We start from the raw sequence: 16,556 nt of genomic DNA, 5'->3' as shown, positions 1-16,556 counted from the left end.
GTTCTCCAGGAGCCGGCACCGGAGAGCTCCGAGCCGGGATCTCCGCCGGCGGCCCCGCGGCCCCGGCCCCGCCCCGCCGGTGACAGCCCCGAGCTCCCGCCCCTCGCTGCCCGCCCCCCGCCGGTGCGGCGCGGGGGGTGCGGCTCGGCTCGGCTCCGCTCCGCTTGGCTCGGCTCGGCTCGGCTCAGCTCTGCCTCGCTGGGCTCGGTTCATCTCTGCTCGGCCCGGCTCGGCTCATCTCTGCTCGGTTCATCTCGGCCCGGCCCGGCCCGGCCATGGTGGAGCGCTCGGACGAGGCGCCGCTGCTGTTCTGGGCCGAGGGCCCCGCCGTGTCGGCGCCGCCGCCCGCGGCCGAGCCGGGCAGCAGCAGCAGCGGCGGCGGCGGGCGGCGGCTCGGCGGCGGCTGGAGCGCGGCTCCGTGGGACGGCGAGGGGCCGGCGGAGGCGGCGGGGCCGCAGCGGGCCGAGGCGGAGGAGGACCAGATCGTGGCCGTCTTCGTGGTCACCTTCGACCCCCGCACGGGTGAGCGGCGCCGGGAGCGGGCGCGCTGGGACGCGGGGGCCGGGCCTGGGGCTCCCAGTGCCCCTGGAGTAAGATGGATGCGGCCGGGACTGGGCTTCCCCTGGGGAGCGCTCCCCCCGCATCCCGCCTCCCGGGGAGCGCTCCTCCCGCCGTGCCGGGGCAGCGTGGCCGGACCCCGGGCTGGGCGGCCGCGGGAGCCGGGCTGCCCTCTGCCCCCACGGGGGACAGCGGCTGCACCGCACGGCTGCCGGTGTCGGGACCGGGGGCCGTGCGCATTTGCCGAAAACGGAGCACAAGGGGGATTGCTTTTGGTCTCCATCCCGCCGAGAAGAAGTTCTGGCGGGAGGAAGGCGCCGCGCCTGGTGCCGCTCGGAGGAGAGGCATGGGTGTATCTCCACGGCACAGGGAGTTTGTGGACGGCGCTGGGGCATCCCCTGCGCCCCACACAGATTTAGGCCGAGCCTCCGCCCAGCGCTGCCTGGAGGGCACCAACCTGTTAGCAGCATCTTGAGAGCATCTTTCTGCCTCCGTGGAGTGGCGCAGACCTGCCCGCAGCTATCGGTGATGGATGGCGTTTGTGGCAGGCGTAAATCCGGCAGGCTCGCAGGGCATGATCACCAGCAGCAGCAGCAGCTCAGCTGCGTATTTCTTGGTGACCAGTGTGTTTAGAGGCTGGCCTCTGGCGGGATCTCTGGGACTTAGTGCTTTGAAGGAGTGCTGGGATCCAGGAGGGCAGAGGAGAGGGGCAAGGGAATATATTTTCCACTTCTCATTGCCATATCCATCTCTCTCAATGTTGTTGGACTCTGCTGTTGTATCACTATTGACAGAGGTTATTAATTTCAAACCTGTAAATCAGCACTTCAGGAAATGTTTGAACTTTGTTTTCCTAGTCCCACTGCTCCCACAGTATCCACCAAACAGGATGTCAGGATGCAGGTAGGAAGTTAGCACCTGCCTTGCACCTGTGAACACAGGTACTACTGTGCAGAGGGGTCTGATGTCCTGAGACACATTGCTGGGTCTTTTGGCTGCCAGGCACCAACCTGGGGTTCAAAGGCAAGAGGGAGATTCGGGAGCCTATTTACATCCAGACATGAGACTGAGCTCCTCTTTCTTTTCTAGACAGGCATTGCGTTAGCAATTCCACAGCAAAAGTACAAGAGACAGGAGTTTGTAAAGCACAGTGAGGTTAGTTCTTCAGTGGGAGGGAAAAGTACCTGACATCCTGCTCACAACAGGACCTTGGTAGTGAAGTATGAATGCCAGTCTTGAACTGAAAATCCTAAGGAAGTAGAGAACAGGACGTAGCTGCTGGTGTGATGTGGTGTCAGCAGTGCCCACTGTCAGACAGCATGGCTGCAGGGTCCCAAAACACCCAAGGGATTTTGAGAAGTTTCCCTTTCATATTGCACCCGAGGGAAGTGTCTTCAGTCTAGAGATAATTCACTCATAAAAATCTGAAATAAGAATGGATGTCATCTTTCCACCAGGAGATGGAAAATGGAAGTGTTTCTCCTAAGTATCCAAAACATGAAAGAGTCTGGGTGAGTGCAGCAACAGCAGGTTGCCTTTCAATCCGACAGCATATGCCTTCTATGAAATTGTGAGATTTTCTTGAGAGTTGGCAGGAAGCTGAGCTTTCTCAGGAGTTTTTCTTAACCAGCTGTTGCTTTGAATGAAGTCCAGGGAAAGTTGGGCAACAGCTCTTCTCACATCTGATGTGCAGTTAATGCTGGGTGTCACCAGCCTTGGAGCAGTCTGTCAAGTCCAGGAAGATTTAGCTTCCTGCTGCTACCCAGCATGGATGATAGGACGGTGAGCAATACACCAGCAAATGTCAGCTTTACAGCTGGGGAGCAAAGTGCTCTGCACAGGGTGTGGACTTGGAAAAACATCATGAAGTTGCAGTAGTGTGAACTTGCTAAGGTCAAAAAGACAATACAGGAATTACTCGTGAACCACATCAGATAGTGTGAGGGACTTCTGTAATGTTTGTAAGAGTAGCTGATCCTTGTGTATGACTTAAAGGAAATCATCCAGTTAGTGTCTGAACGAGCTGCTTGATCCTGCCCAGGAAAAGCACGGCAGACTCCTTTGGCAGCTTGCTGAGGCATGGGAACAGCTGAATTTCTGATGGTGGCTGTGCAGGTGGTTATGCCAGGTAGTGTCTGCCCAAATACAGGCAAGTAGGTGGGCAAGAGAGGTTTTACTGTAGAAGCATGAAGTGGTAACCATGCCAATAAAGAATGTAACAACTTCCCTCCAAAATTTAGAAGGGCTTGAAGTAGAAGAGCTTAGTGTACAGCAGTTGCATGTGATGAGTTTCCAGAGGTAGGTTATGGGGTTGCCAGGTCACTGTTACAGTTCCAGTGTCCCTGGGACTGTCAATGCCCATGTGAGTGACTGACATAAGAGCCAGAGGCAGATTTTGAATTGGTGCAGTCCTCACCTGCAGCATGGTGAACCTTGTGGCACTTGAGAAGGAGCTCTCTTCACTGCTGTTGTGGGGCAGCTGATAACAGTCACCTTTGTGGAGGTCCCACACAGCTTATAGGGTCTGTGAGTCATGGAGAGAGACAAGGAAGAGAGGGAAGTAATGTATTTTGCACCAGTGAACATGCAAATATTCTGTTTTCCTGTCCCACATTTCCTCCATGCAGGAAACGAAGCGAGTGTAACGTTTAGGTTACACTTTATGCCTCTCCTGTCCTGGCACAACATGGTAGGACTGCACAGCTGGGGACCCTAAAGCCCTTGGGAAACATCTAATAGTGAGGAGTGACAGGTGATGACCCAAAATGCTGGTGCCAATATCTTTGTGAGGATGTGAAAATCCAGTGGAAAGGAAATACAAGGGAAAGAGGAAGAACATCCTTAACTTTGCACACTAGAAAATGAGTGCTGGCTCAGACCTGACCTGAAGGTGGGAGATAGCTTCCAGGAGATCAGATCTGCAGATCTGACTCTCAGCAGAATCACTAGTCTGCTCTCTAATGCTGGGTGACTCTCACTTGGAAAGTTTCCTGAGTGCACGAGAGCTGCTTTCTCCATGGGGAAGGGCAGTGCTTCCTGTTTTTCTACAACATTGCTCCCTCCTCCCTCTGGTTTCTCAGGCAGACTGGCAGGCCTATTGCATCTGGGTGAAGTCTCTCCTTTGTTTGCTCTCCTGTTTCGCCAGACTGACTTTCCTACTTTTTAATCTCGGCGTTTGTTCTCCAACTGCCACGTTGCTTGTGTGTTCATAGGGCAAGGTGGCATGAGGAACAGCCAGAAGCACAGCTGCAGGTTGCTCCTGACAGATTCCAGAAAAAAAAAAATAGCCACGTGATAGGTGAGCTGGTTTTGAGGTCACATGCAGGGTAAAGATCTGTTTCAAGGCATCCTTTCCTTATTGTTGCTACAGAACAGGCATTGTACACATTGTTTGAGCAATGTCCACTCTAACACCTCTGCAGTGGATGTGACACCTGACAGTGTTTGTGACTAAGCTGAGCAAAGCCCATCTTCCTTTGCTTTTGTGGCACTCTCCCCTTCCATCTATGAATCTACAGGTAATGACCAGTAAGGGATGCTCTGTGGGGCAAGGCTTAAAAGCACATCTGGCCTTAACCACAATTTCATGGTTATGAGGCAACAGTCTCAAGAATTGACTTCCTCATGCTTTCAAGGAAGGCTCTTGTGCCTTTAAAGAGCAAACCAAAGAGGCTCACGCAAGCCCCAAACAACAAAAGCCACCATCTATATATAATCCGCAGGCCCTCCAGGGGAGCGCGCGGCTGCTATGATGTCACTGCTCTCTCTGCCAGCCTTTCACACGCCTCGGAGGCCGAGGCGCTGCACAGCAGAGCTCTGTGCTCTCGCCTGTGACTGCACAGGGCTGTGCTCGGGTCACGAGGCTGCTGCTGCTCCCCGGCTCTCCGGGAGAGGTCTGCTTGTGCACTGCAAGAGGGCACTTGGATGCACATCTTCTCCTGTTGCCATGCCTAACACTGTTGGTTTTTTTGAAGTCCTTGCCAGGCAGGGCTGGGGGAGGTCTACTGAATACGGCATCTATGTGAGAAGAAAAATAGCGTATTTAAATGTCAGTGGCTAAGCCCTGTTCCTGTGCAGGCATATACTTGTGCAGTATGAGTAATGAGACAAAAGACAGGCTTCAGAAATGAGGGCTGAGATTTAAATATCTCCAAGAGTCTTGGCTGAGTGTAAGGCCCCTCCAAATGTACGCTGTCTGTGCAAGCACTGCTGGAATGCTCATCCCAAAGGGCAGGGAAAGGAGTGAACCAGTAGGAAGCACCTTTTTGCTGCACCTGCCATTGCATTATCCTGAAGAATTTTGGTTTGTTTGCCTTGTTTTTAAAACTAAGCCGTATGACTTCAAATGCTGTGGGCAGACTGACAGCAACTCGGTGGGTGAATCTGGAGCACATCTCAGTGCAGTGGGAATGTCCAGGTGAGCAGGTTGGGCTCTGAAGTGCTGTCATGGGAAAGTGTGAGAAGTCTCCCCTTTTTTGGTCCATGGTAAACTTGTTGGACTTCATTTGCTTTAGGGACATTTTGTGACTTCTCTGATACCATCTGTTCCAGGATCAGGCTCCTCAGGTGGCCTTTTCCCCTGAACAACTGCATGCTTTCTGGCTGGGTTAGTAGGTGACAGGTGTTTGCTGATCTTGATCTAGGTTGTAATTTATGTACTTCTTTGTTGGTTATTCCAGCATGCACAAACACATTGCAGTACTTGGATCACCTCAGCCTCCATATAAAGCTTCAGGTAACTCCTCCTATCCTAAAGAAAATAGGAGAGATTCAGGGAAGAAGTGATGACTTGGATGAAGGCTTAGGGGTTTCTGTTTGACCAGGCCTGCCAAGCACAGGGAAAGAACAATACTGGTGGTGGTGTGAGCTATCCCAGAAACTCATCCTAAAGAGCAACAGTCTGTCCTTCGGTTCTTTTTTGTGGGATGGATGCTTGTGTAGACCAAAGCTTATCCACCATCAGGTAAAATCGTAGCTGCTCTGTAATTAAAATAAATCCACAAAATAGCACTAGCTTCAGAAGTGGCCCCAAATGTCCCGCAGTGTCCATGTGTTGTGCTACAAGTAACATTTGCAAGAGATGTGTGGAGTATTGTATGTCATGTACTGCCTGTGACAATGTAGGAGTTCAGGGGTTGTGTTAGGACACAGGTGTCCCAGGGTTAGAAAAGCAACAACTTGTTGATGACATATGCAGTTTAGAAAAGGGTACTGTATTCAAGCTTACCCAAATGAATTTGCTTCTCTACAGGCAACATGGTGGAATGGTGTTTACCCCAAGATATAGATTTGGAAGGTGTGGAATTCAAATCCATGGCAAGCGGGTCCCACAAAATCCAGTCAGATTTCATGTGAGTACATCTGAGCTATATTGCTTCTTCCTTTCTTAGTTGTGCATATTAATTCATAACATGCAAGAAAAATACCTTCTAGGAAGCTAGGGTCCTGCAGAAACTGGCTTGCTTAGCTGTTTCTACCTGCCAAAGATACTTTTCAGACACTTTCAGTATCATGTTAAGTATCAGCTAGCTGCAGGGATCTGCTGTATGACTCCTTTGCCTGTGGAGACCAACTGGGGCAGGCCAGCTTCTCGCTGGTGTGCAAATTTTAATGTGTACTGAGCAAATGATCTGCACTACCACTATAGAGACTGTCAGCAGAGGCCTAGAGTGAAGGGCAAGGAATGGAAGAACTGAAATGGGAAGGATTTTGCAGGAACAGGACTTAGAAAAATGGTAACTCTGACAGAACTTTTGGTTCCTTTAAATGTTGTTATAAACAGGTCTTGCTCGCTTTCTTCTTTGCTAGTTCCCTCAGTGGAAACACGTAAGAGAGAAATTTTCTGCATTCTGCTAACCCAATGTTGCAATGCAGCAATGTTTTGCAATGAACTGCAGTGTCACAATTCCTTTTGGTGAGGAATAACAGTTACTTTCTTAAAGGCATGTGAACTGAACTCTTGCAGTCTGATAATCAGTTCTTCAACCCAAAATATGACCAGGTAGCTGTACTTTACTCAGAACTGCATTCACTGCAGGCTTCTTCCTTGGAGGAAGGGCTCTACACTGACTGAATTATGCGTTCTGTTGGTCTTCCTTCCAAGTTACTTATTTATTTTATACTTCCTGGCCTGTGGCATGGCTGGTAGGGGCTTTAGTGGGAACACCTGGGAACTCTTCCCTCAAATATTTTGTTTTGCTTCTCAGAAGACTGGGGCACCCAAGGCCTGTCCTCAGCCCTTCAGTTAGCAGGGTGGGATTTCAGGGAGCTCCTTACAGAAGAAAATATATTCCCAAATCAGCAATTTTAGCCCTCAGTTACCTTTCTTCCTCTTTCTTCTTTTTAACATTAACCCTTCTGTCCAACCTTTGTCTGCAGTTATTTCCGGAAAGGGCTCTGCTTTGGCCTGGCCTGCTTTGCCAACATGCCTGTGGAGAGTGAGTTAGAGCGTGGTGCCCGCATGAAGTCTGTGGGCATCCTCTCCCCTTCCTACACACTGCTGTATAGGTACATGCACTTCCTGGAGAACCAGGTCAGGTAAGTTCCCTTGGGAATGAGCCTGGCCATTCCCCACCTGGGAGAGGTTACGTTCCTTCTAGGGAGAGCAGTTTTAGGCAAGTGAGAATTCAGTGACAATGCTCTGCTGTGATTTCCTTGACTGGCTCTTAATTTCTCCAGAAAGTATTACAGGTTCACAGTGTGAAGGAGACAAGGAACTGATTAGCAGCAGTCTGTTCCTTTCTTAACAGGCTAGTCAAATGATACCCAAACTCTGCTTATTGTAGGCAGACATAGATGTCACAGGGAGAGTTGAGAAAATAAGAAGTTCCCCTTTTCTCCTTCTGAAAACCATTTTACTAGGGGTTTACAAAAGGCTTCTAATTGTGTAATGGTGCTCCTGGCTAGCTGTGTGCTTCAGTTGTGGTGAGTGGATCTAGCAGCAAAAATGGTGATGGTAGAAAACTGTTCCTACCTGAGTGTGTTTAAAACGGGACCAGTGCTATGCACACCCCAGCCTGCTGCCTGTGTCAGCGTGTGCGTGTTCTCTGGCTGCACTGAGAGCTGGTAGTCCTGATGTTTTTTCAGCCCTCCTGGATGAATCTGTGCAACTGAAGCACCAAGGATCCCTTTTAGCTGGGAGAGCAGATGTTTGTTGGGGGTAAGGCACTAAACAAATAGTCTGGAGATACTACAGATCTCCCCTTTTTTCCTTTCTTTTCCAGACACCAGCTGGAAATGCCAGGACACTACTCCCATCTAGAGGCATTCTATGATGACAAGAAAGGCGTTCTCCCTGATAGCAAGGGCACCCCCAGCTCTCAGCAACCTGTCCACTGGCTGCCTTCTATCCACAGATACATGTACCCAGAGATGAAGGTGAGGCAGGTGCCTGAGGCCTGCAGGAATGAGCAGTGGACTGCTGCTCCTTGCTGGTGCCTCATACTCCTTTATGTAAGCAGTCACTCCTGTGCTTTGTAGGCTGCTTAGATAAGATTTTGTTACTTGGACCGTTGCAAGCTGTGTGCTGGTCTTGCTCCCACATTTAGCCTTAGCATCTGTGCATGTGTCCCTGTTTCACCTCTAAGCTGTTTTCTTCCCTTTCGCTCCACCTGCAGATCACACACCCTGCTGGCTGTATGTCTCAGTTCATCAAATTCTTTGGTGAGCAGATCCTTGTCCTCTGGAAGTTTGCCCTGCTGCGCAAGCGCATACTGATATTTTCACCACCCCCAGTTGGAGTTGTCTGCTATAGAGGTATGTTTCCAGGGACACTGCAGAGCTCTGATCTAGTAGGCTGAAGCATTGCAGAAATTGCCTGCAAGTACTGAGGGGACAGATGTCATGCAGGTCTTCAAAATCCATTGTGACCATGCCTCGTGAAGACACCGCTCAGTCTGCATTTACACGTTTCCTTTTCTTCAGGCCTTGTGAGTAAGGACACATCTGGCACTGTCAAACTCAGTTCCTGTCAGCACAGGACAATAAGAGCACTGACTGAATTTGTGGATTCTAGAATGTGGGATTCCTATGGGAGAACTGATTATTTCCTATGCAAAACAAGATGTCATCACTTGAGAAGTTCTGGTGTTCAAGGGCATTTCAGAGCTCTGACCATTGTTTTCATAGGGGCCTGTGGGAGAAGTGGGCATTTGGGGTTCAGAGTGGCCTTGTGGGAAATCAAAAGCATCTCAGGATGTACTTGTCTTGTCCACAGTGTATTGCTGCTGTTGCCTTGCAAATGTTTCTCTGCCTGGTCTTGGAGGAACTGTCCCAGAGTCCAAACCATTCTTCTATGTGAATGTGGCAGACATAGAAATGCTGGAGACAGAAGTATCATATGTGGCCTGTAAGTACGGTGGATTAGGCGTGATGTTTTTAGCTTCAGGCTGCAAAATGTCTTGAGACTGTGGAATAGAACTGATGAAAAATAGGTTGTGCACAGAATGACTAACTATGCAAGCAGGAGAGAACAGTTGGTCTGCTGGGAAAGCAACATGCTGCTCTGAAAATCTTCTCTGGTTTTGGCAGGTACAACAGAAAAGATCTTTGAGCAGAAACGGGATCTCTATGATGTCTATGTGGACAACCAGAATGTGAAGACGCATCACGAACATCTGCAACCGCTCCTGAAAATTAACAATGCTGACAAGGAGAAGTACCGACGGCTCAATGACCAAAGGTAATCACAGACGTCTGGGTGCTCCTGAGAGGAGGTGAGGAATAAAGAGGACACTGCTCCTTTGTACTTTCCTCCTTGCAGTATTTTCAAAATATCCATCTAGTTCAGCTCATCTCTTGAAGATTCTGGTTGTCTCATAAAGCTTTGAGGTTCACAGTAGGTATGTGCAATTAACTTGTCTCCCTTCTCTCAGGCAGATGTTAATGTATTCTCAAGAAGTGGGTGAGGACTGCAGCTCCTGTGAAGAGGACCTTTTTATCTTGTGAGTGGATACCTCTAATACTTAGTTGGACACTGCTAGTTTTAAGGAGTCTCTTGCACTGATTTTGTGTTGCACTGTTTGGCATATCATGAAGCAGCATGTTTGACATAATTCCATAGTTAGTTTTCTTCCTCTAGAGGTCCAAAAACAGACTGGCTTCTCTTCAGATCATCTTCCTTTCGAGAAGCCAAAACGTAGTATCCACTGGGGTCCCTTATGTGCCAGAAGAGAGAAGTGAATTTTAAAAACACAGTTGGAGATGTAAGAATGCCCTTGCAAACATAAGCACTATTGCCAGAACGTTTGGCTATGGAAAGCAGGCACTGTACCGTACTGGGGGTTGGTACCATGTGGAGATCAGACCTGCATGTGAAGAACTGGCCCACTGATGTGGCTGACTTCATACCTGGCAAACAGAGGAACCAGAACTGGATGTAGAGTGGGAGGTACAGAATTAGATAAAAACCACATGCCTACCACCTCTGAAGCCGTTCTCTGCCTGTTGCTATTCACACTCTGCAGCAAGTGAGAAGTAATGGGATGAAACTGTGTGAAGGGCTGTGGGGGCAGAGCTCTGATTGTTGAGCTTCACAGGTGTAGCCAGAGCTCTTTTTGAATAGCTTTGCATGTTTCTAGGAAAGCAACAGGTAAGAAGTAGCTCTCACTACTGGTGTGTTCTGCACCAGTAATGGAGAATTTATTTACTCATTGGCTTATCAGATGGGTGACAACACTGTTTCCTCCTTTACATTATGGGCGCTGTAGGTGTGATGTACCTGCTTGGTGACCACAGAACACACTGTAGCTGATAACATTATCCCTTCTTCTAAGGGAAATGCCACCCACAGACAGGAACACTGCTGTCAATTAACAGTTACTGCTTTATCTTTGTTTATTCTGGATCACCATAGAGAGAATGGAAAAGTACTACAGCACCACCTACCAAGATGGGATCTCTGGCTAAAGGGGGTTAAATGCAGTGCTGGGGCTCTGCTGCCTGTTTGGTAAAGATACTGTCTTTTTGGAGAGTGTGTGCAATCCCTTTTGCTGACTTTACCCTATAGGTTTTTCATGGAGCAGAACAACCGCATATTCCAGACGCTGATGGAGGTGTCAGCCAGCCAGGATAAGACACTGACAGCTGACCACGCACGAGGCATGGGTCTGGATCCCCAAGGGGATCGAAGTTTCCTTATGGACCTCCTGGAAGTGTATGGCATTGATGTTATGCTAGTCATTGACAACCCCTGCTGCACTTAAACCAAGGGCAACAGAGACGGGGAGCAAAGATCACTTTTTAAAGACTACCAGATATTGCTTAGGAGGATCACTGGAACTCACCACAGCCACAGTTATTTAATAACTTTATATGGAGAGTATTTATAATTTTAAAAGAAAGTGTGCTTTTATTTTCTCACACTCAACTTCCCATTGAGTACCTGCTCTAAGGTTCCTTTTGGTTTTGTCTCCCTTTCCCTTTCATTTGTGTTTTTTTGTTTTGTTTAGCTAGGACCAGTGCCACCTTTGCACCAAACCTCACTGTTGCCAGTGATAGCTAGGTTTTGGCCTAGCCTGGATACCTGAGGGCTGAAGACTTCAGGAAAGCACTTTGTTTGATGACAACCAATGTGAAATGCTATAGCTGAGCTTTCAGACTTGTCTGGAAAATTCTCCTATCAACTGCCCCTTCCACTTGGGGACTGAAGAGGGCTTTAGCACAAGCTGTTAATGGCCCAATCTCATAAATAGCTCCTACCAAGTTTATTGGTGGGGACAGTTAAACCAATGATAACAACCAGGACTCCTTTAAACACTCCTCACGCAACTTTAAGGTGAACTGAAGCCACCCTTCCTTGTAAATGCCAGAAGCAAGTTTGGGATCGGGGATGCTACAGGATCTTATGACTTTGCTTACCGGAGCAGCATGGTTTCACTTTCAGCATCTGAGGTGGTCTAAACTGGCAGAGACTGCACCTACGTATCTCATAGCTGGAGAAGAGCACCCTCTCTCCTCAGTCCATACCACCACCACCTTCAGCTTTTAGTTTGCATCACACCTGCTGCTTTGGTTTAAAATCTTCAAACCAGCAAGATGGTCTCCCATTTAACAGGGACCAACACCACTGAGCCACTTTGGAGTCACTGCTGTCCAGCCTCAGCGCGGATGGTGCTGGGCTGGAGGGTGTAGAATAAGTATGCTTTAACTAACGTCACTAGCCCTTCCTTTGTAGATGATGGGACTTCTTGCTCCTTTGCTTTAATACTGTCTGCTAACCCTCCTTTTGTTGAGCCTTCAGCACTGCCTGCTGCTATCCCTGGATTTCCATGTGAGACAGAGAACAGACCTTTCAGCAGGAACAACTGAAGTTTGTAGGAGGCTCCCTTGGAGTTTGGTATTCTTACCTGGCACAGCTGCTAGGAACAATGTTTAAAAGCAAGTCTGTCTTTTTTTCTGGGCAGAGCTGTAGAACCAGATAAAACAGATGTTTTCTTATGCTGTTGAAAGAACAGGATTCAGTTCCTGAAGGACCAGTCATTTCCTCCAAGAAGGCCATCCCAGTGAAGAGTAATCCCTTTGCCATACAAAATCCAAGAATGCTACTGTGGGTTCTACGTGTGACATACAGCTTTGCTCCAAATCCTTCAGCTAGTAGCAATATCAGCTTTCAGCTGACTGTTCTTCCTGAACTGTGGCTATAGCTGATTAGTTGCTGCTTCTGTCGTTACAGATTTCAGCACCCTTAGAGGCTTGCTGTGCACTGTAGGAATGCAGACTGTAGCTGATGTATCCATTTGTCCTAGCATTTTACAGGATGAGACAGAGCCTGAACCACCAAGATCTCACCCACTCTAAAGCAGGCAAGCACCTTTTTGAAACAGGTGAAGCAAATGTTCTCCAAGCATACCCTCTGTGGATTGTCTTCCTCTGGAAAGGGGGAGGCAATTGTTCCTGCAATTTTCCTGTCTCTGAGCAGTCACTCACTTCCCTAGCTGCTTTTTCAAGGCTTTGGGATGTTTTTGTACAGAAGAAAATATGTGGTTGTTCATACCGTCAATTGCTCACAATAACTGTAACATCATCCTTAGACAGTTGGGGAAAAAAATGGAGAAAGAGGTAAAAACAACTGAGTGTCATTTAATGGACAGACCAGTCTCTTTTCCTTAAGAAATGGCTTTGTTTTGAAATTGACACCTGACATATGAAAGTGGCCCACAACCTCCACACTTTTCTTCTCTAACTTCCACTTCAGTTTTAACATGCTGTCTGAAGTGACGATCCCTGAGGAAGTACAGCTGAGCTACTCTTGTATTGCTGTCACTTCTTCAGACATTAAAAGAAAAAAATACAGAACTGAAACTAGTCACAACCAGTTTCTCCTCTTTCTTGAAGGTTTGCTACATAGTTTAGCTGTGGTCAATTGTTAAAGACTTTCTATTTTGTCTTTTGCTAAACTAAACAGAAACAAACCTTTGATTTAATGTTGAAATTTTATAGTCACTGCAGTGAGAGGCTAACACCCTGCAATTGTTGATTACAAACTGTTGGAACACAAGGTCTAGTAGACTGCACTGACATAGCCCACTGAGCAGAAGCTCCTGAAATTCATATTTGATTTATTAAATGTCTGCTTTCCAGAAATCAGATCCTCAGTTGTTAGCAGTAGTATGGGTGCAGAAGCATCAAAGCAAGCAGATTACCGTAGCAGCATCCATGTGCTACATCCAGTTGGATGGTTGCAGCCTATCTTATTCTTCCTTGTAATTTTGCTTCTCTATTAAGGCTCTCTTGGCAGGCAACAGCTACAAAAGTCAGGAAGCTGTCCAACAGAAGACAGAACAAGAAGACTCTTCTCTCCTAACCCTTCCTTATTTGATTAGCTGCAAAAGTGCTTTCACCTGCACTCCTTTTCTAAAAGATAGTGCTTTTATTTTTGTCACATGTGGAAAGTTCTCAAGAAATGGGTAATGGGTACATAATAGAAACAAATTGTTATAGCTTGGGACATGAAGGGCTGTTCTGTGGAACCAGTTTAACTGAGTCTTATCTTTCCAGAAGATACCATAATTCAAGGTAAAACAGTTATGTACAGATATTCAAAATCCTCTCCTGGACACTCAGTTGGTGCTTTGTTGCATAGTAGCAGCTGGGAGACATCTACTGGGTATGTTTTGAATCAAAAGAGGGAGGAAAACGTGGCATAAGATAGGATATTGCTGATTTGTCTTCTCCCTTTGCCTTTACAGTGGTGCCTTCAGTTTCTTGGGTTTAATGCCTCTGGTGAATTGCTGTGATCAGAGCCCAGGTTTGAATGGTGGTTACGGTAACCAGGTCTACCCTGTGCCCCTGTGTATTCTCCAAAACTCAAATTGTTGGATAGCCAGTGCAAGTTCTCAGCTTGTACTTGCTTGACTTGAATCAGGAGAACAAGAACTTCCTAACTGCATCTTAACTCAAGCTGCACTAGAAATGTATAATCAAGCAATGAATTATTACTACTTGTACTATCTGCACTGAAGGGTAAAGCTTATGAGAGACATAAAAGCTCGATTTTCAATCTGAACAAGCAACACCATGCCAGACATCTAAATGATCCAAAATCTTCTCACTGCAAGGTTAGGCCAAACTGCATAGAGCCAATAAAGAACTATAATGGATACTAGGAGAAAGGCACTTTATGGAATCAGAATTCAGATTTGACTTACAGACATGCCACTACCTTCTTTTCTAGCATACATGAGGTACTTACTGCAGTGTATGTTACAGCCAATGGTCATGACTGTCACAGGAGCTGAGGTTGTGTGTTCACCATCCTTTTGGGCAGAAGAAAGTCCAATCACCTTTTCAAAAGGAAGTAGTTCCCTGTACAGGTTATTTAGTAAAGCAGGGTTATGGAGCTAGCCCATTTTAACACCTGTCAAAGTTAATAAGCAGAAGGCTGGAGTAGCTGTGGCCCTCGTGGCCACAGACTCTGCAAGGGACAGGCATGCTTTGCTCGGGGAGGTGGAAAGACAGTGGCTCCTGGAATAGCAGGGTAAGAGCACTCTATCCTAAAGCAGAACTCTAGGTAAAAAGCATTCACATTAACCCAAACTCTCATCCTAGCCATTACTTCTAAGTTAGTTGCTGTCTTCTTCCCACCTTCCCAAAACCAGTGGTGTAGTAATTATAAGAAAGGACAACATAAATGTCTTTTTACAAGGGACTGGAATGTATTGACTTAACAGTGTGATCTGTCTAAAACTGAGGGTACTAAATGCCTATGAACCAGGATTTTAGATCTTGGTTAATGCAACTTGTCATTCAAATGGGAATGTTTAAATGTGGTCAAAATAAACAGGTGCCTTGAGCTGGTCCATCATTAGATTGCTATCCCTCCTTTTTATTTATGTTACAGTATTTTAAGCCCTTCTAGAATGGATTTTAAGTTGAAGTCAGGATAAGTGTTTTCATGAGTGAGACCTAGGATTCTACTCCTCCTTCCTGTCTTGGAGTTTGTACAAAGGAAGATTTTTGTGTTGCTGTCAGACAGAAACATAAGAACTGAGTCCTTTCCTCAACACTTCAGATAGTGGGTTCAGCCCCTGCCTATTTTATGTAGTGTCTATCTCACACCTCCCTTCTGAATGTTGCAATTCAGAGGTCTGGAATTACCCTGTATTGGAAGAACTCTGAACTGCAGAGGAAGGAGAAAAACTACTTGAATGGTATTTGTACAAGCTACTCAACTTATGCTGATGTGAATATTTAAATACCAGCCTCTGTCTCAGATGATCCCTTGGTACTTCAATATCAGAACAGCATCAGCAATACCAGTTCTGAAGGGATCTCTTGGTTACCCTCAAGCAAGGAATTACATTGTAATGGGAGCTATGGAAGAGAACTAGTGATTTTTCCTGTAAAATGGTACAGATGAACAAAGAGCCAGTTCTCACCACCTTACCCCTTGCAACAGGCTGAGTGTAATTCTAACAGCTCTGATGTTGTTTGCATCTTGCAGATGTGTGGTTGCTCCCATAGGCCTGTGGCTCTGTAGAGAAAATGCTTACTAAAAACATGGGTATTTTTTAATACAGTTAAAGCTTACCTTTTTGAAATGGCTGTTGCCTTGTCTTTCCTGCCACTGGAGAAAAAACACATTGCTGATTTTATTACATAAACATCAACTTGAGGGAAATCTTCAATGGTGAGAACTGCCCTTGACTCTGAATGAGCCAGGCGCTGCAGAGCAATGTCCAGCTGTCTCTGTGGCAAGCAAAAAGAGCAAAGCACAACCACAATGTTCCTTGGAGAGTGACCCAGGGCTCCACTGAGCACTCTTCATTACTGCAAACCAAAAGACAGCACAAACCAGGTCCTATCACCAGCATTAACTATGAAAAGGAACTAGCAGGCTTCTATTCCCTTCAGTCTCAGTCAAGAGTTACAGGGCAGATAGGGCTGGAAGGGACTTCAAAGATCACCCAGTTTAGATACTTTGTGTCTCTACAGTGTAGTCCAGGGAAGAACATTCAGCTTGGTTTCAGCATCATGTAGAAACCCAACTTGCTTCCACTTTGAAGGCATTTTTCCTGTAAGATGTCTCCAGCAGAGGATGCTGTTGGAGCACAGGCTGCCAGGATTCAGTCCTGGAGAGAGCTGCTGGAAACCAACTCATTTAGGTCTGTATTTTGATAACAGCAGAGAGTCAACAAGTTAACTTAGACTAGACCACAGTGTAACACATTGACTACAGACAATCACATCAGAAAAATAAGGATAATTTTCTTTCTTCCAGTAAGCAAGGCAAAATCAGTGAATTTCTAAGTTAGAATAAGAGCAACAGATAAGCTTGCCTAAGCCAGTAATATTTCCTTGCAGCAATTAAACCAAAACTATAAATAAAAGCTCATAAAAGCAACAAAATTAATTATGGTACTGAGGCTCAAGTGGATGGAGGTTGCATATGGAGTGGTGAGCACTGTTTACGTTAGAGAAGAGCAATCAGACACAATAAATAATAAACTTTATTTGGGTATCCTTACTGGCATTATACTACTGCAGGAATAAGATGAATA

General features: G+C 46.8%; 1 protein-coding gene across 2 annotated transcripts; it reads left to right on the top strand.

Annotated features, from left to right (window-relative positions):
• Positions 1-111: 111 nt before the first annotated feature.
• On the top strand, positions 112-15,596 carry DENND11 (DENN domain containing 11). Of its 2 annotated transcripts, none has more exons than XR_010362644.1 (9): positions 112-522; positions 5,810-5,909; positions 6,937-7,095; positions 7,782-7,935; positions 8,175-8,313; positions 8,774-8,905; positions 9,088-9,238; positions 9,436-9,500; positions 10,565-10,645. XR_010362644.1 is itself a non-coding variant. In XM_064420892.1 (9 exons), exons 1-9 carry the CDS (start codon positions 276-278, stop codon positions 10,758-10,760), a joined length of 1,347 nt encoding a protein of 448 aa, XP_064276962.1. In that variant the 5' UTR covers positions 112-275; the 3' UTR covers positions 10,761-15,596. The 2 variants fall into 2 exon arrangements, 1 of the variants encoding a protein (XP_064276962.1); XM_064420892.1 differs by having other exon boundaries at positions 9,432-9,500; positions 10,565-15,596.
• Positions 15,597-16,556: the final 960 nt, after the last annotated feature.

Source organism: Passer domesticus, chromosome 5, assembly GCF_036417665.1.
Source record: "Passer domesticus isolate bPasDom1 chromosome 5, bPasDom1.hap1, whole genome shotgun sequence".
NCBI classification, from domain to species: Eukaryota; Metazoa; Chordata; class Aves; order Passeriformes; family Passeridae; genus Passer; species Passer domesticus.
The sequence above is the reverse complement of the archived record's forward strand: the minus strand, read 5'-3'. Positions and strand labels throughout refer to the sequence as shown.

What these genes read in the sequence shown, in the direction of transcription:
- DENND11 (XM_064420892.1), top strand. Translation starts at nt 276, where the DNA reads ATGGTGGAGCGCTCGGACGAGGCGCCGCTGCTGTTCTGGGCCGAGGGC. An exon ending in ACATGTACCCAGAGATGAAG is followed by an intron (nt 7,936 to 8,174) that starts GTGAGGCAGGTG and finishes CTCCACCTGCAG; the next exon opens with ATCACACACCCTGCTGGCTG. An exon ending in CGACGGCTCAATGACCAAAG is followed by an intron (nt 9,239 to 9,431) that starts GTAATCACAGAC and finishes CCCTTCTCTCAG; the next exon opens with GCAGATGTTAATGTATTCTC.